This window comes from Colias eurytheme, chromosome 3 (genome assembly GCF_061535395.1).
Source record: "Colias eurytheme isolate Ceu_HAF_F1 chromosome 3, ilColEury1 Martin Lab GWU primary, whole genome shotgun sequence".
Lineage (NCBI taxonomy): Eukaryota > Metazoa > Arthropoda > Insecta > Lepidoptera > Pieridae > Colias > Colias eurytheme.
The window spans coordinates 7,789,729-7,813,727 of NC_142982.1; the positions used below are offsets into that span (position 1 = coordinate 7,789,729).

The following is a 23,999-nucleotide window of genomic DNA, read 5'->3' on the forward strand; positions in this document are numbered from 1 at the left end:
CGTGGCAGGCCAAAAGTTTTTTACGGATGTAATAAAAACGAAGAAGAAATTTCCAATGCAAGTGTATTTTCACCGTTTCTGAAACGGCAAAATTTTTGATTTTTTTTTTACTTCTAGAAAAATTATAATAGATTTTTTTAAATATTTTCCTTAATTTTATTCTTGCATCCGAATATAAAATAACTACTCAATATTATTTAGTTAAACGAAACATACATAGGTAACCTTGTACTATTTATCGCCAAACGTTAAATATCTCAAAAAGCATTAGAAAAAAAGTTTCAAATAAAGTAATCTTAATAAATGGATAATGCATATACAGTATAATATATTGATGCCTATGCATTTCATTGATTAATCCAATATTTAAAGAGTTACTTGCCAAAAATGATTAACCGGCTCATTAAATAGGTCATAAATCACTCATAAATCGTAAACGGAAAGTTTTACAAAAGTTTACAAGGTATAAAAGATGTAAAATTTTACTATCTACAAAAAATTCCAAATATTTTTTGCCTTAAAATGGATAGTTTCCGAGATATCGGCCAAAAACTTTTTTGTAAGATTGCGAGCGTAGCTCCACCTGGATCTGTCAGCGTTTTGTGCTTTTATGGTCAGTAACTTATCCTAAAACAAAAGTGAAATTGGATGGGAAATTTAGTGCGATTTTGGCTAAATAAAAACAGCTTTGAATGGGGTAACAGTACTACACTACTTTTTCTGGCACCAAAATTGGTTTAAATCATGTAACATAGAAGCGCAAGCTTTTTGTTTAGATCGTATTTTTTTGTGTCGCCTGACAACTTTCGAGTGAGAATTTTTTAACGGATATTAAGTTTTGTAGTCAGTACCTAGATAATTACGTTGTTTAGATTTGGTTAGGTATTATTCGACCAAGCCAACTAGACGCTCGGGTGGAATGCGGCCTCCCCGCCCGCTTACCGCCTCAGGTACCGCGTTCGTCTTAGTACGGTTCGCAGCATCGACGTATTCGTACGTTTCGCATCGCTAGTTATTTCTGTACTTTTTATTATTAATCGTTAAAGCTTGTTGTTGACTGTTAAGTTTTTTGTTGTTATTTGTTTAAGTTTTTACTGTATTGTTATTCATAGACAGCCCTCGAAATGGGGAAAAATAAGACTATTCATAGCGGAGAGCGAACAGTGATATTATTAATATATTTTTTTTGCTATCTGTACCCGAGACATGGGCGGGTGACGTCACAGTTGAAAAGGGTCTAGTTGGCTTGGTCACGTAGTACCTTAGGTCAGAGCCAGGGTGGGGCAAGTGCCCCACCCTGCCCCACCGTGGCTACGCCCATGCGTATAATCTGGGTTTCTGGTTGTGACGTTATTTCAAAATTGGTCTAGTACTCAAGTAGTTTCAGATCCTATTTAACACCAACAAAGAACAAACCCATAAAAGACTTTCCTTTTCATAAAAGTCAAGTATAACTTTTTCTCAAGCTAAGTATGTTACGCTTCAACCCACATAATAGGCGTAGCTATATAGAATAATGAATATAATGACATAAGTGCCTATAAATGGAGCTTACGCGTATTATTATAGAGTGGTTCTCTACAACTTTAATAGATGATATCACAGCTATAGTAAAAAGTTGTATTATAAAAAAGTTACTCAAAAATATTTAAATTGTTAGGCTTGCGTTAATTTTAATAGGAACTGCGTAAAGATAATCTAAAGTAAGCTAAAAAAACATAATATACTGTAATGGATAAAACCTTTATAAATAGGATCTTTACGACTTTATAAATAAAATGACATTTTTAGTTATCAAAAGTTATCCTAACCGCCATCATTCTCATGTTTTAAATAAAAACGAGATTTTAACAAATTCTTTTACAGCAATCTAGAACTTGAATCTAAGACCAACATCCGAGACGGAACAAGGTCATTCTCTTAAACAATAATATTTAACACACTAAAGAATCGTGAAAAAACATCAAGAATAACAAGAATTAATACATAAACAAAATAAAATATGTTAAATTCGCTTTGATATGATGCCAAATCTACCAGCACATCTACATTTATGAGCATTGTATGTAAATATAAGACTAACGGGTTAAATACAGTGTTAAATATAAAATATATCTACGTTACTAGAATTATGATGATTAAATTATGCATTGGAGCAGTACCAAATATCGAGACGTACCTACCTACCTAAGCGTGACTTTACTTATATTTACGGTATGACTTAGTTGAACATATAATTATATATTCTACCAGCTACCTATTTACTTCTAAGAAATACAAAGATTAGTGTTATATTTTAGTTATTCACTAATTGGAATGAGGAAGTTAGCGAATCATGAAAGTTGATTACACCAAGGCCATAAAAGGGCCACGGTGGAAATAATAATTAGCAAAGATTATTCAAATACCGTTAAATAATAAATTAATCATGCGCTTTCTGAACGCGTATGTACTGTCAATTGGTGTTTTGTATTACGATTACATTGTTGTGCAATGAAATCATGTTTAATATAAATTATATGGTTGTAAAGTTTACGTGCTGAATCTTCAACGTGAGTAGTATTATCATATAAGAAATGAAATTTACTGCTTAAAATATAACGGATATTAAATAATTGGGTTATAAATTAATTTACGCGTTATCAAATACAAAAAAGATCGAAAAGATAACCCCTTTAATTCTTACAATTAACTTGAATGGATCTGGCAAAACCAGTTTTGCACCACAATTCGGACCGATGAACAACATAAAGCCCCTATAGGTACCTAATATGAATCTTTTGAAATCATTCAGACCGGTTCAGAAGTTGTTTGTAAACAATCTCAGCAATCTTATCCTAATGTCAAGTATAGGGTTGCTGGAAATCCTTTATCAAAACGAACTAAATCTAAGCCTCTAAGGCATCTCTGCTAAAATAGTCACAAAAAAACACAAGAAACATAAACATGCATAATCTTATTACTTACCTACTACACTACTACTACTACTACTACTACTTAATTACCTACCAACGCCAAATCGAAGGAGCAGGGTTCATATAGCTAATGTAGTGCAGAAAAGTCACAACATAAAACACAATAAACTTAAAATAAACAAATACATATAACAAAATCTCTTACCCAATGATCAGCCCATTCATTAGCAACGAGCGCAGAACCGAATGACCTTGCGGGGTTCATAGCGGATCCCGTATAGTCCACAGCTAGAAGGTGTCCCAATGTCACTGTGAGGCCGATAGCGAGGGGCGCCGTGGCCTTGCTGTCGGGCTTGTTGGGGTCGCACACCTGGGGACCAGCTGAGCTTTAGCCAACAATAGTATATTCCCCAGAAATACGGGAAGTATTGTTCCGTCCTTTTTTTCTACTCCCTCAATGGATATGGTGTTAGTGTGAACACTCTTAATGTAACAATATTACTTTAAATATTTAAGGGTATATAATATGTGTTCGTTCCGAGATCTCTCAGTTTCTTTTCTCAATAGATTTACATTGATTCATTGATTTGAATTGATTGATTGCATTAATCGAATTTCCTATAATAAAGGCTGATTAAATCCAAACAAAAAGAAAATAAACACGCAAAATATGACATTATGGAAACATTATAAAATAAATTTGAAATAACCAGCTCAGTATTTTTATCATTTTTACACAGATAATACTCATTTCGATTAACATCCTAAAAAAACTATGAATAATCAAATGATTCAGAAATGTTTTATAACCATAATGTGGGGCTTGTTTTTACAAAAATATTACGAGGATAAAGCATTCATAATAAAAAGACAATAAATGACGGAAGTGGTAGCGTCATCTCTACAAATAAAATTTCACAAATGTTTCTATATCACGCAAATAATTCATTTGTCTTTTCACTGAAATGTAACGAAATGATTCCTGCTAAACAAATAAACTATGCCGATATTTACTTAACCTAAATTCATTTTTAGAATGCTAAATAACCAGCTGTTGACCCGCGGTTTATTTCCAAACTTGGCAATTATCATAGCAATAAATAGGTAAAATCTTGGTAAAATAGGCATATTATGTTTCCGTCAACAGAATATGTCAACGTATAACAAAGCCGAAACCTTAACAAAAGCAAGGTCTTTGTGAAGTATTTTGATGAATGCCCGTGTCTTAAGGAATGGCATTGTGGTTTCTATGCGTTATTTATTGATTATGCAAATTCTTCGAGTAATGCCTGGAGGCACGCGATCGTCAGTCTGATTCCAGACGAATGCCTTGACGCACCCTCATTATCGATGGAGGCAATTTGAGTAAAAGCTACTTAGTTATCTGAATAATTGTCTTGAAACGACACGCCTGCGGGCTATTGGAAAATTGTATACCTTCCATCTTGTTTAATTTTGTCAAAATTATATAAAAATTATACCTAGGTACTACTACCACAGAATACGTAGATAATATTGCGATTATTTCAAAAGCACATAAAATTTTATATATAAAATGTGTTGATGCACTTATATGGGTGTAAAATACCCATATAAGTGCGAAGAGCGAGGATAAAATTATTGACTTATAATTGTTGGTAATTTTATACGTCCGGCAAGTTCACATACGTGCTATTGGAGCTATTAAGTGATATAAAACCAATTATGATGCTTGCTTTATTACGAGTGGATATGGCTAGTTATAAAATATGCTGGACAAGGGATCTGCGTACACGTATCTACTATCTACTATCTAGCTACATAAAATAAGTCTTTCCTTTTAAAATACGTTTGTTATGACGTACAAAAACAAAACTTTATGCTAAGGTATTCGTACTCGTACATGAAATAAGTATTTTCATCTGAAAAGACATGTCAAAGCTTAAAAATAAAATAATAAGCTTATTAGTCACAGGGTTTGCTTTCACAATTACTTAATGCTTGTACAATTCAAACCAACATATTGGATTACAATAGAAATAACCAGATGAGCTATCATTCAATCATCGTTACATTCTATTATTATATAAGTATCAATCATTCACAAAGAATATCTCTGAGAGTATAAAGCCTTAGAAACTCTAACTGTAACCACAAATTACTCAATCAACGTCTATAACCATCTATAACTCTTATTTGTATTTACAAAAACAAAACTACCTATTTTAAGTCTTAAAGGTTTTGTTTGTAAACCTTACTTTTTACATATAGTTGATTATACAGATAGCCGTGTAACAAATATTTCAACGAGAATCTCGGATTAGTGCCGGCTACAACTAAGGCTCCAACTAATGACGGTTCGTCACGGAAGCTAATGTTTATTGCGAACCACGTACTAGACAAATCATTTAACATCCTGAGCGAGACAATTGTGGCTAATCGTGTCTTTATTCTATAGCTGAATAATCGTGACATTTAAGTAAGTATATAACGATACGATCTAAGCATTTTTGCAACGGATACCGATTAGATCATAGACAATATTTTATTGTTGTAAATCTTAATCTGATTACGATAAATTAGTTTTTATTACATTTTATGACTATCCAATTATTCAGTTGTAAACAAGTTTTACGAAAACTTAAAGACGAGTCAGATACTATCGTTATCGTACTATATAAATTAAAATAATTGCAATTTAGGAGAATCCCGTAATATCAATAGAACCAATCCATACTAATATTATAAATGCGAAAGTAACTCTGTCTGTCTGTCTGTTACTCAATCACGCCTAAACTACTGAACCAATTTTCATGAAATTTGGTATGGAGATATTTTGATACCCGAGAATGGACATAGGCTACTTTTTATCCCGGTAAAATGACGCAATCCCGGAAATCCCACGGGAACAGGAAGTATGCGGGTTTTTCTTTGACTGCGCGGGCGAAGCCGCGGGCGGAAAGTTAGTATCTAATAAAAAAAATAACCAGAATGAGTGTCTGTAATTATCATCTATATGATAGAAACATTATAAAGATATCCTAATAGTAGAAGGTACCTTTCCAGGTATTCTTCAAACGAAGGAAGTAGGTAATATTTTACGTTAGATAAACATTTTGCCCGCCCCTATACTCATCACTGTACTAAAATTACCAATATCGTGTACTATCCATTGCTTATTTCAGTAATAAGTTACGCTATATTACAACAATAGCTATTTAGAATTTTAGAGAACCATTTATCAACTTTCGATTGAAAATGAAATTAATTCCAATGACCTTATCTTTTACCGTTAAAATTCTACTAATACCATTGTAAAAAGAGAGTAAGATCATTATTTTTAACTATACTTATAATTATATTACATTTCATTACATCACATCATGTATTACAAAAATATTAGCAACACTCACCCCAAACACGACGAAGATGAGCACGAAGCCCAAAAAGAACTCAATTCCAAAGCCTTGCAGGGAAGTGACATCTGTACCCAACCCAGTTACACCAAGTTTTCCCGCCACTTTCTCCGGGGTAAAGGCCTTGAGGAGACCAGAACCGGCCGCTGCTCCAGCGCATTGAGCGATGATATAGAGAATAGCACGAGCTAGCTTGATGCGGCCGGTGGATAGCATGCCTGCAGTCACTGCGGGGTTTATGTGCCCGCCTGAAATGTGACCTATGGCCTGCAGGGAGAATTTCTAAATTAGTATTTTTTTGTAATGGTTAACTGATTTGTTGCTCTTACTAATCGTAAATAAGTAAGAGCAATGAATCAGTTAAGTATAGGAAGGAAATTGAAGGAATAAAAATATTGATTACATTTGAAAAACAAAAAATAAAATTAAACGCGCGCTGTAAAGAAAAGTATTGTAGATTTTGAAGTGTTTATGAATATAAGAACTACATATTTATACAAATTCGCTAAGTATAAAATTTGGCAAAAACATTTAAAGATCCTTTGGTTACTTTTCATTCAATTTAAAAACAAAATTATCGAAGTACATACAGAAACAGCGGCAAAGACAGCGAGACCGAAGCTAAAAGCGATGAGGACGATGTTGGGAGCCGCCTCCGAGCCATGTGTTACGTTGATGCACGCACCACATCCGAATAGATTCAGTAACAGGTTACCTAAATAAAGAAAAATGTAATTAATTTGATTATATTTCAAATAAATGTGTTTCAGAATATTAATAATCGAAGAAAGTTTTCTAAAGATTTTTGCCTCTATTCTGTGGTAGGTATGATTTCGTCGATTCTATAGTTAACTAGCGGTCCACCCCGGCTTCGCCCGTGGTACATATTTACGTTTTCTCTACATAAAAACCATCCTCGTACTTCAAGGAATATAATAAAAAAAGAATTATCGAAATCGGTTCAGCCCTTCTCGAGTTATGCGCTTACCAACACATTTTGCAATTCATTTTTATATATAAGAAGATTATTAATTCAAAACCTTTTTGTCACCGAAAAAAATAGTTAATTCGTGTAAATAGGCATTTGAAATATAATTATTTTTATAAAAAAATACAAGGAAAATATATTATTTATCTTACCGATGAATTCAGCGAGTAATGCTTTGCTGATGCCCAAAGCTCCACCAGAAAGCTCGTCCAAACCGAGTTTGTGTGCGAGTTCTCCCATTGTTCTGAAAAAAAAAGACATCTCGATATTTTTCTGGACTTTATTATGACATTGTTGGTATTAAATGATGTTATTTAATATACGCTACTGTTTGTGGTAACCATTAAAGATTTATAAAGTAAATACCTACCATGGATTTAAATCGCGATAAATCATTATTACTGGCCGTTTAAGTGTTTATCTGCGATTAAACTAGATGTGATGTAACTTTTAATACACATCTAGTACATCAGTAGAAGTTATTATATAATTACTATTTATCCATACTATAAAATATACTAATATACTAATATATATAGGTACTAATATACTAATATACCTCTGCCTGTTGGATCCGTGTCCCCACGTAAGCCTTCCAAAGGTCCGGGTACCGTCCTTCTGGTGGTACCCGAGTATTATGGAACCGAGAAACCTAATATACTAATATTTTCATGAAATTTGGTATGGAGATATTTTGATACCCGAGAAAGGACATAGGCTACTTTTTATCCCGGGAAAATGACGCAATCCCGGAAATCCCACGGGAACGGGAACTATGCGTGTTTTTCTTTGACTGCGCGGGCGAAGCCGCTGGCGGAAACCTAGTCCTTCTATAAAAATGAGTTCAATTCAGATTTCAGAGTAACAGCAGTAAATGATAAGAATGCGTACCCAACTAATATATTTTTTTCTTACTCCCATAGGTTTTTGTTGGTACTTTTTAGAATGAATTACCTACGCATTTCGCCTACTTTATTTTTTAACCTTTACAGTATACACATTACATAGCTATCTATTGTACTCTTTGAATGATGAATATTTTACCTACATACCAACAAAGATATGTAACGATATTTGAAATCGTAATAATATATGAATTACATTATGTGACTGCATAGCAGGCCACGTACGATTTTGCATTTGTTTACAATGACTAGAATAAATAGTGGTTTACCGCAAACATATTATTTTGTGGGACGATACATTTAATTACAGAACGAAATATACGTATTGCAACCAGCTAGTAGCTACTATTTACTTTTGAGGTCACAGTTATTTTATTAAAAGGTGACATTATTTATTTTTTTTTTAAATTTCGTCACACAATAATTTTCAAAAAAAAAAAGAAAATAAAGACTGGACAGATTTATAACACGATTATTATTTTATTACCTAAGTACGTTCTTGTCAAACCTTCAGAAGCTTGTATTTATAACAAAATGGTTTCAAGAAAGTTAAAAAATATAGAAAAAAACCATAAGTGCCTGCTGAATAAAAAATAAATCTTTATGTTCTTTAAAAGAAGGTAGAAAACCTTTTTACAGCTCCGTAAGAAATAACTAGAATCTAGATGTTCGATTTAATAAGTGTATCTTAAGTAAGTGACCTAGGTATTGGCACAGGTCCATATTTGAGTACCCATATTCAGTCCTTTAGCTTATATGCACATCGGCTTATGTTGCTAGCCATGACCTAAGACGTATGATATGCTGAGGTTAACATTCATACAAAAAGTACTGCAATATCTTCTTACAGATTATTTTACGCTTTATATTTTATTCGAAATTAATTAAGGAAAATTTTTATGATTGTGGACCTTTTCAAAATAAAAGGCCTTCACATATTCGCGGTATAAACAACGTTACTGGGTCAAGAGTAACACTTGGAGACAAATGCATTTAAAATAGCCACAAGGGAATGCATTCCTTTAAGGAAAATGTTTATATTAATTAAATATTATTTCGGAATGAGCTCTATAGGTATGTATGGTATATTTAAGCTAAAATACTTTAATTGTGTATTACAGGTAGGTATAATATTGAGAATAGTTAAAACATAAGTAATATGTACAAGTGTGAATTCCAAAATTTAGGGTTGATGTTACGATAGTTGAGATTTTATATAATTTTTACTTAGTCTTCTAGTGTTTCTTTAAAAATCGCTATATAAATTTAAATGTTCCATCGGAAATCAATCAAAGCAAAGATTAGAAGAAAGAGCGATGTTTTTACATTACAATAATCATAAATTTGCTAGTATATGTTCAGGGGCATCCAAATTATAATTTACGAGCAACTCAAAGATTCTGCATTTCATTCCAGACTTTCGCAAATGTAGAGCACACTGATTTAACGAGGTTATCACTATAAATATATTTTACATAAGGATTTATTTGGCCTTGCAATTGTTAAAGTTGGTCGCGTCTCTAATCAGTTATTTACATATCATACGAAGGTGTAAAGATGTAGTTCACGTACGAGTATGTTCTTCCTAACTCTATGATCAAATTACAATGTTTGTGTTATAAATTGTATTATACAGATTTGGTTTGTGAAAATTCCGTGATCTAGAACTTTATTCGGCTAATTTTCCACGTATGGATTTAAACCCATTTCCTTCCGAAAATTACTAATAGATACTATTATCTATTATGTACTTACTTTAACTTTTAGTAGGTAAAATTCCTACACTATGTAAAATAAAGTATCGATACAATAGCTTTCTGGTTTTGGCTCATAAATTTTCCCAAGTTCACACGGCCGCGGCATTATAATAGTCATAGGTCATGATAGAAAAATCAATCAGAACCTTCTCGTAGAACCGTGTCAATATTATCGATGTTAATATCAATACAACTAGCATTAAGCTTTAAAAAAATGTTTGCTCGACTATAATTAACCGTACTTTGTCCTGTAATCATTTATGAATATCTAATGTGGTATTTGGACACATCGGGGTGACATTAGTGTGATTCAAGGTGAGGAATACAAATTGTGTCCTGAGTGACTTAAGGATTTTCCATTAAAATACTATCAATCATGTGATTATGGGAAGCGACAAGGTCAGGGTATATGGATTTGACATTCAGAGATCTAAGTTCATGATTTTAGTTACAGGAAAGCTATTTATTAATATTTTATTTATCTAAGATCAATACAAACAACTCACTAATGGACATGTCGCATTTTTTTCAATTTAATTTATTTATGATTTTATACGTCAATGGGAAATTATTGTCCCGTTAATGGGTACTTTATAGATTCTAGGCATGAAAAATTAAATAATTTTATTAAAAACTTACATGATGAATGATGATGAAGGTTTCAAATGGTTGAACGTTGAAAAGCTTAACTCACTACTAGCGGTCCGCCACGGCTTCGCCCGTGGTACATGTTTACGTTTTCTCTACATAAGAACCATCCTCGTACTTCAAGGAATATAATAAAAAAGAATTATCGAAATCGGTTCAGCCGTTCTCGAGTTATGCGCTTACCAACACATTTTGCGATTCATTTTTATATATAAGAAGAAGAAGATGTATACGTATCAATATTATAATAAATAAATAAATATTATTATTTGATGTGAATCACCTGTTTAATATTTTAATCAAGCCTCTATTAGTACTCAGTATCCACTTTGGTAAGTCCCTCAAATAACTGTCTCTATATTTCGCCGTCGTACAATTTACGTGCGATGCATGTAATTCTGGTAGCAGTTTTAAAGAAATAATATTTCGAAAAAATATAAAGTATGTACTTACCTACTTTATTTCAATAATTTCCTTTAAATGATTACATACTGCTTTATGTAAAAGTCATAGAAAATTGTATCTAAAGATGGATTCATATTTATTTATTCACTACATATTAAGTGAATTAAAAAAAATTATAAATTCATTTAAAATTATCGGTATAAAAGACAGTCATTAGAGAACAATGACGTATCGATAAAATACAGTTTCGTGGTAAAAAAATCATGCAAAAACAGACTGCGTCGCAGACAGTTTGTAACCCTGATATTTTTTCCCCTCGAACATGATTCCCGCAGTATGGAATTTACGCGGCGAATTCTAAGAAGTTCTTAGATTTGTATCAATTCCTTTTCCGTTATTTTAAATATTGCGAATAAATATGAATCATATAATAATATAAAATGACAAGAATAACAATTAGTAGAATTCGATTCATAAAAATGTCCTATCTTCTAAAATGAGACCATCATTAATTTTTAGGAATTTATCATTATTGTTATCTTTTCATACAAAAGATAACTTTCAGTTATTCTCGGTCCAAAATTGCTCACATTTCTCGGTACTGATGTATAATTTGTTTTGAATTAAACTACTGTTTATAAAGTGTTTATTTACTTAGAAATATTGACCAAAAATTTTGTTTCTTTATCTATCTAAGTATATTATGTCATATGATATGAAGATATTGGAATTAATTTTATGAATGTAGACGCTGCAATATATGAATAGCTCGGAACAAGTGCGTAAGAAGAGTAACTGTGCCAACCGGATAAGTTTAATGACTATTGTTGCTCTTTATCTCTGAATATAACATTCCTAATATTATCTTTATAGCAATTTAACAGTCGTTAAAAATGGCATTACATATTACTATGTTTCCTAAAAAGTTTGTATTATAAAATAATTTACACACAGATTGCCTAATGGCTATCACCATAATTGTATATGATCTTGTTATATTGCACGCCTCATAAGCGAAGCGTTGAGGTGGGTACTACTGTCACTTCGCGCAAAACATCTGATTTTTCAAACTTAAAATGTCTTTATGTATCATACATTGCACTTGTAAGATAATACATACACACACATATTAAGAAAAAACACTATTTTTAACGTTCATGATATTTTTGATGTCATTTTTGTTATTTAAACTAGTTAAAAAACAGTTTAAAAAAGTTCTGTCTTGGACGTCCGTGTGTCTGTATGTGCGGATCCTTTTTCTTGTTAACACGATAGCGACCGAAATACTTTACTAATCGAGTCTTTTGCACGCCTCATAAGCGAAGCGTTGAGGTGGGTACTACTGTCACTTCGCGCAAAACATCTGATTTTTCAAACTTAAAATGTCTTTATGTATCATACATTGCACTTGTAAGATAATACATACACACACATATTAAGAAAAAACACTATTTTTAACGTTCATGATATTTTTGATGTCATTTTTGTTATTTAAACTAGTTAAAAAAACAGTTTAAAAAAGTTCTGTCTTGGACGTCCGTGTGTCTGTATGTGCGGATCCTTTTTCTTGTTAACACGATAGCGACCGAAATACTTTACTAATCGAGTCTTTTTTTTTCTCTTACGCTTGAGTATGCTCAGGAATAGAACCCTTTCATTTTTCAGGGTCTGATTCGATGTGGTTTAATTGTTATTAAATAAACAAAAATAATAATTAATAAATATTTATTAAAAAAAAATTATGAGGCGTGCACTTTTGGATTTTCCAAATTATTTTTTTCTCTTACGCTTGAGTATGCTCAGGAATAGAACCCTTTCATTTTTCAGGGTCTGATTCGATGTGGTTTAATTGTTATTAAATAAACAAAAATAATAATTAATAAATATTTATTAAAAAAAAATTATGAGGCGTGCACTTTTGGATTTTCCAAATTATTTTGATGTGTTCTCGTGCTTTATTATATCTATTATGCAAGTGTTATCTTGTACATTGAGTTCGGACGTTGAGACGGATGAATGCTACTGCAATTTATTCGCTGGCCTTCTAGGCGGGAATTGTTAGTGAGACTGTTAGGTATCTAATAAATTTTCATAATATTAGCTAACATGCAATTTTAGTATCCTACGATTGACTTTGATGTAAGTGGGAAAGACGTTATTGAAAAAATATTTATATTGTGCAATCACTTATTTTCAGTTAATATTTTATAAAAAGGCGTGGCTAAGATTAGTGATTACCTACATGACCGTAAACGGTAAAGTACTCAAGATAAAGTTAATAATAATGGTGTTTCGTAAATTATTCTAATTTGTAACAAATTTTCAAATTTTCTAATAGATTTATAAAATTTTTGCGATATTCTCTTATCAGCAATAACGTTTTTATCACAAAGCAAATTGTTTGAAGAAAGAGTTTATTTATAATCCCTTTTGTGTTTGGCGCTGTACCGTCACGGCTTATTTTCACATTATGTAAACGTTTACCGGTCTTTATAATCCGATAAGAGAGGTCATTTCGATTTTTTACTTTATAAAACTTTTACTAGTAAGTATAATAATAGTAAGAAGTATGTAATTATAATTATAGATTATACACCTAATTAACAGAACTACTGACCTTCTTCCGTCCTTTATTTAAAAAGGAATAGCTGTATTTGCGACAACTCTATGTCATTTAAAATTTATTAAATTGTTAATTTAATTTCATTTAAAACAATTTTTATCACACGTTCCATCACATAAATGGAACGATTTTAATTATTGTAATGGGGCAAATGGGTTGAGTAATGTACTTCATAGTACATATTATGAAATAGAGGTCGAATCATATTATATCCTCTTTAATTACAAATGCTAATCGTGTTTCGAACACAATATAACACAAGGGACTGCAAGCTATAATAGAAAACGTCCTATGGGAGGCATTGAAACCTTCACGATTCTTAACAATGCGTGCAACTGCATACTCGTTAGTGCCGATGACGTATAGTACAATGTAATACTTCGACTTTTGTAATCAATTGTATAAAAATCGTTTATTGTAAAAAATCGTTTATAGATTATTATCATTCACAATGACAGATGACTCCGACACGCGATAATTGCTAACGAATGGAAAATGAATCTAGATGTTTTGCCATCGTTCTATGTAAATACGAGATTAATTACCAACCCAGAACATTGGCATTTACATCTGTACGAGCTTTTGACTTATGTGTCAGTATGTATATGTAAATAATTGCGTATAATTGTTTACCGGTATCAATAATCTTTGATGGAATTCGCTGTATTCTTCCTTTTGCTGTGTATTTTAATAAAAGGAAGTACTTGTTATGACGTGCTCGTGTTACATTATACCTACCTATGTTATTCCCAAGAAAAACAATTATAAGAATATGTTATGACTAAAATTTATTTCAGAGGAAGATTCTACAAAAGCTACTAGCTTTTCAAAACATACAATATTTATATATGTAGATGTATAAAAAAGAATAATTATTGTATAATAAAAGTATGTAAAAACATTTGATATATGTACTTAGTTATTGCATTCGTTGAAAAAGCGCTACCTCTAATTGGTTTGTTGTTAGCAAATATGTAGAACAGATCCCATGAGACCTCTAAATGACACTAGACCTATTTATAAATATAAAGTGGGAGAGTGCCTCTATAAAGTGATGTAGGCTATTCTAGTGATCTATTATTTAGTAAACGGTAGCAATTTTCAAGTTTATTCAATTCGGTACAGTGGGTAATGGACACTTGCGATGAACTAATGGATCGCTTCCCTAGTGGGATTTGCGCCCGGTTGCCTTGATAGATATAAGTATAAGTATACGGTTGACACAATTTCATATGTAAATGGAATTTTTTGTCACACGATGGACAGTATCTAGCCTTGTCGCGTATGTCCATCATAAGGTCTAGATAAAGTCAACGTTTTTTTTTATCAAAATGCTAAGCTTTGTATTGGTGTTATAAATATTTGGCTTTGAAGAGTAGGTGCTATATTATACTAATTAGGTCATTACTGGATTTTTTAAATTCATACAAACATCATTTATAAGTTTATGATGTCAGTAAGACTGGACATCTTCCGTTGAATTTCTCTTCTCTTTAATTTCTTTTAACAATATGTTATTTATGTACAATAATACAATATTTTTAACAAAAGATGTGATCATAAAATAAACTTAACAAGTTATAAGAATTTTGGCGGACTTTCTTCAATATTCTAGAGCTCTATAGGCACATGCACAAGATTTACATCATAACAAAAATAAATCGTTAAAATACATCGTGTCACGTGATTTTTGCGGCGACTGGTACCAACTGACAGTTGCTTATGGCTTGGTAAAAGCTTTGGAGGAAATTCTGCGTGGGATATTATTAATGGTTTATTTAAATTTGACTCTATGTATTGTATTAAATATTCATTGACTAATTTTGTACTATTTGAGGCTTTTGTGGTACGTTATATCGGATAATGTATGTAAAATAGAACACAGAAAACGAACTTTTTATACAATTATATGAGTAGTAGTTATTAACTATTAAAATATAGATAAATGAATATTTGAAAGACATAAATGAGTTCATATCATAAAATATTTATAATAAAATAACAGTATTAAATATACTATTATTGAAGATATAATATAATATATATAATAGTGGATACGTTAGCAGTTACTCACGATATTAAAGGCCGCTGTTTATTTGCTGTATTTCCTTTGAATATTTTTGTATGTTGGCTATTATCACTCGATGGGTATATAATATCACAATAATATAGAGTCACCAATCACCATTAACAACCGTTGTCACTTAATGACTGATGTTGCTTCTTTTAATTCAACCTTATATAAATATTGATTATTCTGCTTTAATATGAACTCTTACTCATGATTTCTTTATAAGCTAAACAAATACATAATCAACTCCACATTAACAGTTTTCATTGAAACTCTTAATGATGATCTAATTATGCTATTAAGTAAATATAAAATAATTATCCATTTATGATGTCTTACCGTTGATTAGCAGGGACAATATTATTCATTTGTCTTTACAATATATGATATTTTAATGTCGTGGAGATGTCTTTTTTTATTACCGTCTTAGTCTATTATGTATATTGTTTCCTAATATTGAAAACTTTTGATAAGCCATCGAGTCATATAAAATATATAATATGTTAAGTACCTATTGTGTCATTAATTACCTCCTGAATAATCAAATTTCTGTTTACCTACGCAAAAAGAAATGATAACAACCTACCTATATAGAATTACCAAACATTTATATTTGATGGTTAGTTGAATGTGGTTGAATGTGATACTTGTTTGTTAATGTGATAAGGCATGCAAAGTAGTGAGGTTCTTTACCATTCATATTATCTACTACTCGTTATATTAAGTACCTATCATTAATCCCTCTAAAAGGTATATCTATTATAACATTTGTGTTTTTGCCTTATGTAATGTTACTAATGTTCCACTGTGCTATGTTCCCAGACTTTATTTTACGTACATTGCATTAACATAAATTAACAGTGTGTAGCAATTATAAATTTTATAATATGTATTGTAACACAGCATAAAAATTTAATGATATTACGTGCTACAATCAGAATAGATGTAGCGAGGCGGATACAACGGGTAGAACATCAAACAGCGTCAATTCGGGCAGCGTGTAATTATCTCGGTTTTTTGATACCCTCCGCTGGTACATGGTAATAGGGCCGAGTGAGCTGTGTCGTGCTGTACAACCGTGCTTCGACGTAGATCGTAATTGTATACCGAGAATCGAGAGGAAAAACTGTGGGGTTACGCTCCGTGGACTCCAATGACTCAGTAATTTTAACCAAAATAAAAAATAGTGTTTTTGATTACATCTCTTACCAACAAATGTGAAAAGGGACGAGTTAACTTCCATTAATTTTTTGTCGGTTGTACGTTCGGAGGGCGGATGCAGGTAACATCAATTACTATGGTATGTTAACCTCAACAGATTACATATTAATGTTATGTAACTGGAGCGGTGTATTCATATTAGTTTACGTGTTTGTGAAATGCATAACAATCAGTTAGATATCTATTTTTAAGTACATTGCATGCATCGAGATCGCATTTAGCTTAATTTTTATTAAATTGAGGTTGTTTATTAATTATTTTCAAAGATGTGTTAATGCGTAGCTCATAGATGCCTTGGACCAATAAAAATAGTAGAGAAATCTGACGATAATAGAGCTGACACTGAATTAAACACTAATCTTATGTTAAATACAAATTAAAGGTATAGGTATTATTGTAAAATCTTACTTTTTTTAGGGCGAAAAATCTGTATCGTGACCGCGATGGACACTCGTTTGGTTTAACAATCATATTGCGTGTGTTTGAACTAATAATTGTTTTCAGTTCATGTTATCACTTAGGTGACTGTTTATTCAGCTTAAACTGCGATGGCAATCGTAAGATAGTAAGTTGTTATCGGTATACATATTACTATAATATATTCATTACGATATGCAACTAATTTGTCGTACCTATGTTGTCTGAAAGCGGTAATTTGATACAGCTTTCTGCACATCGCTCGTAAAAAGTTAATTCCGCAACAAAAATTCTATGGCTTTTTCCATGAGCTACTCTATCTCAAGATTAACATATTGGATACATAATTTAAATACTAGTCAGTAGGAATGTGGAAGCTTCAAAAACTAGGATGATTCGAATTTAAATATATAGGTATTCAAACTTTTGATATAAGTATAAAGTTTGCTTTGACTATATATTAAACGCCTGTCTTTGAACATTCTTAAATTAAACATTTGACCAATCAATGCAATTCAATCAGTAAAAAATAATACGTTATTAAATTTATTACAGAAAGGGCCTACTGAGTGGTTTTTTACTCGTTTACAGGTTACATAATGATCGAATTGATTTGTGATATATAAGGACTCGAACAAGCAATTTGGAAGTTTTTTGCAAGTCATGTCCAAAACAGGTCCTGTATAAGTACCTATAGTCTATACGAACTATATAGTTACCTGTTTCCTCATTTAATAATACAGAGAATTTATTCAATTGAAGAAAATAATAATATTACTCATATACTATTATTTACTTTGTGGTAAGTTATACTGGGATGTTTTAAGGTCATCAGGAATACTCAAGTATACTTTACAATAACAAGCAAGCAATAAATAACTCGAACTTTAATATTTGTTAATTGAAACGTAAAATTCATGTACGTATTTGTAATAAAAAGTCAATGCAAAAAATGAAACGCGATCGAGTTTCCATATAAGATTTCAACGAGCTTTTCGGAGCTTCAAGGCTTCTCTGTGGTTCCCGTGATTCTTAAAAGCAAAACGTTATTTAACGTTAAGGTTTCAGAAATACCCGATATCCATTACATAAAACATGAGTCATGGAGAAGGGAAGTTAGCCTTATTAATTCAGATCTATCATTATGAAAACTTGTTTAAATATATAGTAATCAGAATTGTGAATAATCTATCATGTCATCACAGATTCTTCCATTATTCAGTTTTACATCTCTCAAGTCTAAATGGAATTTTTTTTACCATATTAGGTTACGTTATTATGTACCATGTGATTATTATAATAAGACCCACGTAATGATTTCTTTGAATTGGATCGCACCTGCGGGCTTTTTATGACGTCATTTTGAGGTTCATAATTTTGTACAATAAGATCACTACCAAGTGCCAGATACTTTTTTGATTTATTTTCATTCCATGAATATTTATATTTCGATAATAGTAGGAAGTATGAAAAGTTTTACGATCGTTCCTATCATTTTTATAAAACCATATCTACTAAATTTATTTGTATTTGTAGATACCTATTTGAGAAACGAGATCGTAACCTTGGCGAGCTTTTGAACTTTTGTAATCTTCAACCGTATCTACTTACATACAGTATGTTAAAATTCAATTTATTCTACGATAAGTTCGTATCTTCTAGTTCGTTCTTTAGTTTAGAAAACTCACATAATTTATTTTTATTAAAATTATGCCTTTGTTATAAAAAGCTTTCATTCTAGGAAACGTGAATTGAAAAAGCGTGAGTTAATAGTAAAAATGAACTGAGAAAGTTATATGTAGTACCTATCAGGCGGAGTTATGAAAAAAGCTCAAAACAAAATATGAAATCGAATATAAAATATTCATAAACGAGAGTGATCAATGATCGTTAATATGCTATTATAGCTTTCGGAAAGTTTTTTTATCAAGACTAAACTTTAACGTATTCATGTATTAATCTAATAGAATATGATAATATGTAATATGAAAAATGGTTGTTTGTCAATTATTGATTGGCATTCGCTTAGGGCATTCGTATCATAGTCAACACTTCGAATAATAACCGCAAAGATCCTCATATAGAGTCCCTCTGTGTTCACAAGAAATCAAAACCACAGATTGAACAAAGCTTCAATAATAGGAATTATATTATTATTTTATCTGAGGTTAAGCTTATTAATTCCTGAAATAGTAGGCAATCAGTTGAGTTCATCGTATTGTGGATATAAGGAAACAAATTCGCGTTTATATTTTTAACAAACCCCAGGTTCAAGGCTCTAACGGTAATAGTACGGCTTAATATCCGTTGGCGGATATCCGTTTCATTTCCATATTGCGTTCCACGGTTGGGCGGGCCCGGGCTTACGATGTCACCATTCATTATAATTAAATTGTGCTTCTGACCGTTTTATATTCTACTTAATTGCTCGTTTTAGAGTCACGAATGAAAAGTCATAATTATAATGGTAAATAGTGAAAATGTACTGTATCAATGTTTTTAACTGAGTGCGCAAGGTGTGAGGTTATATAAGTTTTCCAAGAAATTAAAAAAAAAATAGGTCTTTTTGGTGATTGTAACCCTTATATTTGTGTTGCGATGCGAAATAATATACCCATTTCGCTGGTGCAGTTGTTTCAATTTTTTTGCAAGATTCGAAACTAGCTTATGGGTTTTCATTTTAGTTTTTAATTAATTTCAAGACGCAATTACTTATTGCACGCCTCATAAGCGAAGCGTTGAGGTGGGTACTACTGTCACTTCGCGCAAAACATCTGATTTTTCAAACTTAAAATGTCTTTATGTATCATACATTGCACTTGTAAGATAATACATACACACACATATTAAGAAAAAACACTATTTTTAACGTTCATGAAATTTTTGATGTCATTTTTGTTATTTAAACTAGTTAAAAAACAGTTTAAAAAAGTTCTGTCTTGGACGTCCGTGTGTCTGTATGTGCGGATCCTTTTTCTTGTTAACACGATAGCGACCGAAATACTTTACTAATCGAGTCTTTTTTTTTCTCTTACGCTTGAGTATGCTCAGGAATAGAACCCTTTCATTTTTCAGGGTCTGATTCGATGTGGTTTAATTGTTATTAAATAAACAAAAATAATAATTAATAAATATTTATTAAAAAAAAATTATGAGGCGTGCACTTTTGGATTTTCCAAATTATTTTACATTTATTATTATTACGTAGTTAGGTACTGAATGAAGTTTAATGCGACAGATGCTTGATAATATTGATAGTTTTATAGTTTGGCTGCGGTTTTTTCATAATGCTTGCTTTGTGCTCCCACAAAGCAAGCATTTAGGGATGTTTGAACAAAGATAAAGTTTGTAAGCACAGGAAGGAGATATCTCAAAAAATAACGCAAAATGAAAACTTAAGGAAATATAGGAGTAGGTAATATTTGTAACTGTTATAACAGGACTATTTTGAGTTTCATTGAATTGTGATCGGTTATATTATCGTAAGAACTAAGCCTTATTTAATTTAGTAATCATTAGAATATAGATTTCATAGTTGATAGCTGGCATGAAAATATGATAAAAGCTTTTATGTTCTATGTAGAAATATTGATAAAATTATATTTGGCACATTGATTATGTACATTCTATTTATCTTGTCGTTCACTGATTAGTAGGTATCTTATACTAATGGATGAACGATAGATAAGTAAATACTAGGGTAAATAGAATGTACTTAATCAATGAGCCAAATATAATTAAATATTCAACTAGTTCTGCTATTATTATTTTCTTAAATTATGATAACAACGTAAACATTGATTGATTTCAAAGATTGATTAATTTCAATTCTAATTTGAATTTGAATTTAAATATCTAGGATAAGCAAAACATAGTAGATATCCTCTGAATCGGAACTAGTCTGCGTTACGACTTACGGCATATCAACGACTGTTACTATAAAAAACTTGTTCCAGCCGTAGTTTGTACTGAAACGATTCGATACAGTTTTGACGAGTAGGTATGCCTTTGTTTACATCGTCACAGATGTTACGGGTACATCGGCTCTGTAATCTGTTTCGTAACACCAAAACAGGTATCACACATTTTATCTACATGTGTTTGTAATCCCGGAGTAATAAATAGTCATTGGAACCAAGGTCTTTGTGTTATGAGCTTCGAAACTGATAGTGTCTATTGATTTTCGGGTGGGAAACGTTTTTCATTATTTTTGTTTATACGCCACTCAATAGCTCTAATGTCCGAATAAGATAGTAGTTATTAATAAAACTAACTCGTTTGCTAAGTAAATTTTTTCATATTACACATTGTGAGAAGATTAAATAAGCACAAAAAATAACATCGTTCTTTTGATCTATTTCTGCAGACACTAAAAAAGTGTGTTAATATAACTGAAATAAAAACTTTTTTGCCTAAGTATTTCAAACACAACTCTGTTCGCGAAAGCATCATGAAAAATAAAAACCGGCCAAGTGCAGGTCGGACTCGCGCACGAAGGGTTCCGTACTGTTCCGTACTATGGGGACGCCGCCTGAATAGTTTATTTTTTTATTTTCGGTAGGTATTTGTTGTTATAGCGGTAACTGAAGTACATCATTTGTGAAAATTTCCGCTTTCTAGCTTTCACGGTTAATGAGATACAGACTGGAGACAGACAACGAAGTCTCAGTAATATATAGGGTCATCGTTTTACCGTTTCGGTACGGGACCCTAAAAAGTATGAATGTAAGTTTGTTTAGGTACTTACATCTATCAACTGCTTATAAGTTAAAAATATTAAGGAATGTGTAATGTTCTTTTACAGAAACATACAAAAACCGTATTGTTTAAATAATGAAGGCATACGATAAGACCGCGCCTCCTAAAATATAAAATATTTCACGTTTATCAAATGTCGTTGTTTATAATCTATCAAGATTGATTAGACGGCATTCAATCACTAAATAATTTTTATCATCTTATTAATATTACCTACGATATTCTTGAGATAATGATCATACATTTTACCTTATAGCTTTGACGCGCCGAAATAAATTGGAAAAAAAGTGTAAGTACCTATATACTTATCACTTATCAGAATACAAAAAATTAAGCATGGACGTACCTACTTAAAACACAATCTTTAACTAGTTTATAAGAAAAGCAAAAATGAAGTAAGTATGTAAAACAGACTAAATTTTAAATTTTTTATAAAAAAACTAGCGGTCCGCCCCGGCTTCGCCCGTGGTACATATGAAAAATAGATGTTGGCCGATTCTCAGACTTACCCGATATGCACAGAAAATTTCATGAGAATCGGTCCACCCGTTTCGGAGGAGTATGCAGACTAACATTGTGACACGAGAATTTTATATATAAGATATATTATGTACATAGGCACTCTTCTACTTTTATTTTCAGTCATTACATTTTAAATAAATTATATTTTATTAGGCTATAAAATATCAATATAGCCCAAACGGGCATTTGTTAAATTATCACAATGTTAATATTTGCCGCGGAACAAATTGGGGGACAAAATAAAGTCGCATAGCTCGTACCTTGGAAGGTTAATAAAATATTTGTTTACTTTTTATCACTTCCCCTCTAACAAGCCACTGGAACGACTACGACATCCGTAAAATTAATTTGTTGAGGATAACAGGTTATTTTTTACATTTGTATAAAATAAATTAAGTTACAAATTTATTCAGTGTTGCAAAAATGTCTTGGTAATTTAATTTACGGGTGTATTTATTTTATTTAAATATAACAGATTGTATATTTAAAAGATAAAATGAAATTACGAAATTTTTTATTTAATAAAGTATACATAGAATTATTAATATTATAGTAAATTTTCTTAAAATAATAATAAAAAAAATAATTCGAAACAATTATTTTGTTAATTTATCTATGGAAATTGTTAGAAAAATAATAATCATATAATGAATAAGCACTTACTTATTTGAAGTTCCCCCTTTCTCTAAGAAAACTTTTCGAATTTAATAAAACACTCCGGACACTTAGTAATATTAAACTGTATTATTATTTATTGTATTCGTATACTGAATTATAATAAATATATTTTTATAATTATATACAGCTCCGGCTGCCGCGCGTTTTTGATGTGGTATGAACAGCTTTGATTGTGTTAATTTGAACAAGCCGCCAAAGTAAGTTTGTTTGAGCGGGAAACTGGTGCGACAATATGTATGTAGCGACATCTAGCGCTACCTATGTAAATGCACAAAACAGCGACATCTCGTATCAAGTAGAACTACGTAATGACGTAGAAAATAAAATGTATGTATACCATGTATACCACATGTATACTCTGTGACGTTTTATAGATAAATTAGAAATCAATAATGCTTTGTAAATTTTCTCGAGTCTAATGCCCTTTTTTGTATTATATATATCGTTCTATGAAATACGTTTTTTATTTTTTCCATCCGCAGATAGAAACGGTAGGTGACGATAATTTTCATATGAATAAATCACAGTCATTGATGAATAAGACTTAATCTTTCATGTAATTTTCAGTAAGTGCTATAATTTAATTTTGTGGATGTCAATGACGTGTGGGTGTTTATAATTATCTAGGTGGAACTTCACGATTTTATTTCTCATACTCATCATAGGTAGTTATAATATTTTTTAATCAGATAAAAT

The 23,999-nt window shown here is 31.3% G+C and overlaps 1 protein-coding gene across 1 annotated transcript in view; it reads right to left on the minus strand.

Moving 5' to 3' along the window:
* Prip (aquaporin prip) overlaps window positions 1-23,495 on the minus strand; it is a 31,754-nt gene extending 8,259 nt beyond the window's left edge. The window contains exons 1-5 of the mRNA XM_090119844.1: window positions 23,289-23,495; window positions 7,451-7,542; window positions 6,901-7,025; window positions 6,308-6,577; window positions 3,121-3,285 (exon numbers count right to left, since the gene is read on the minus strand). Coding sequence (XP_089975970.1) covers window positions 3,121-3,285; window positions 6,308-6,577; window positions 6,901-7,025; window positions 7,451-7,538 — 648 coding nt within the window. The 5' untranslated portion in view covers window positions 7,539-7,542; window positions 23,289-23,495. The remainder of the gene's footprint in view (window positions 1-3,120; window positions 3,286-6,307; window positions 6,578-6,900; window positions 7,026-7,450; window positions 7,543-23,288) is intronic.
* Between the last annotated feature and the right edge of the window lie 504 nt (window positions 23,496-23,999).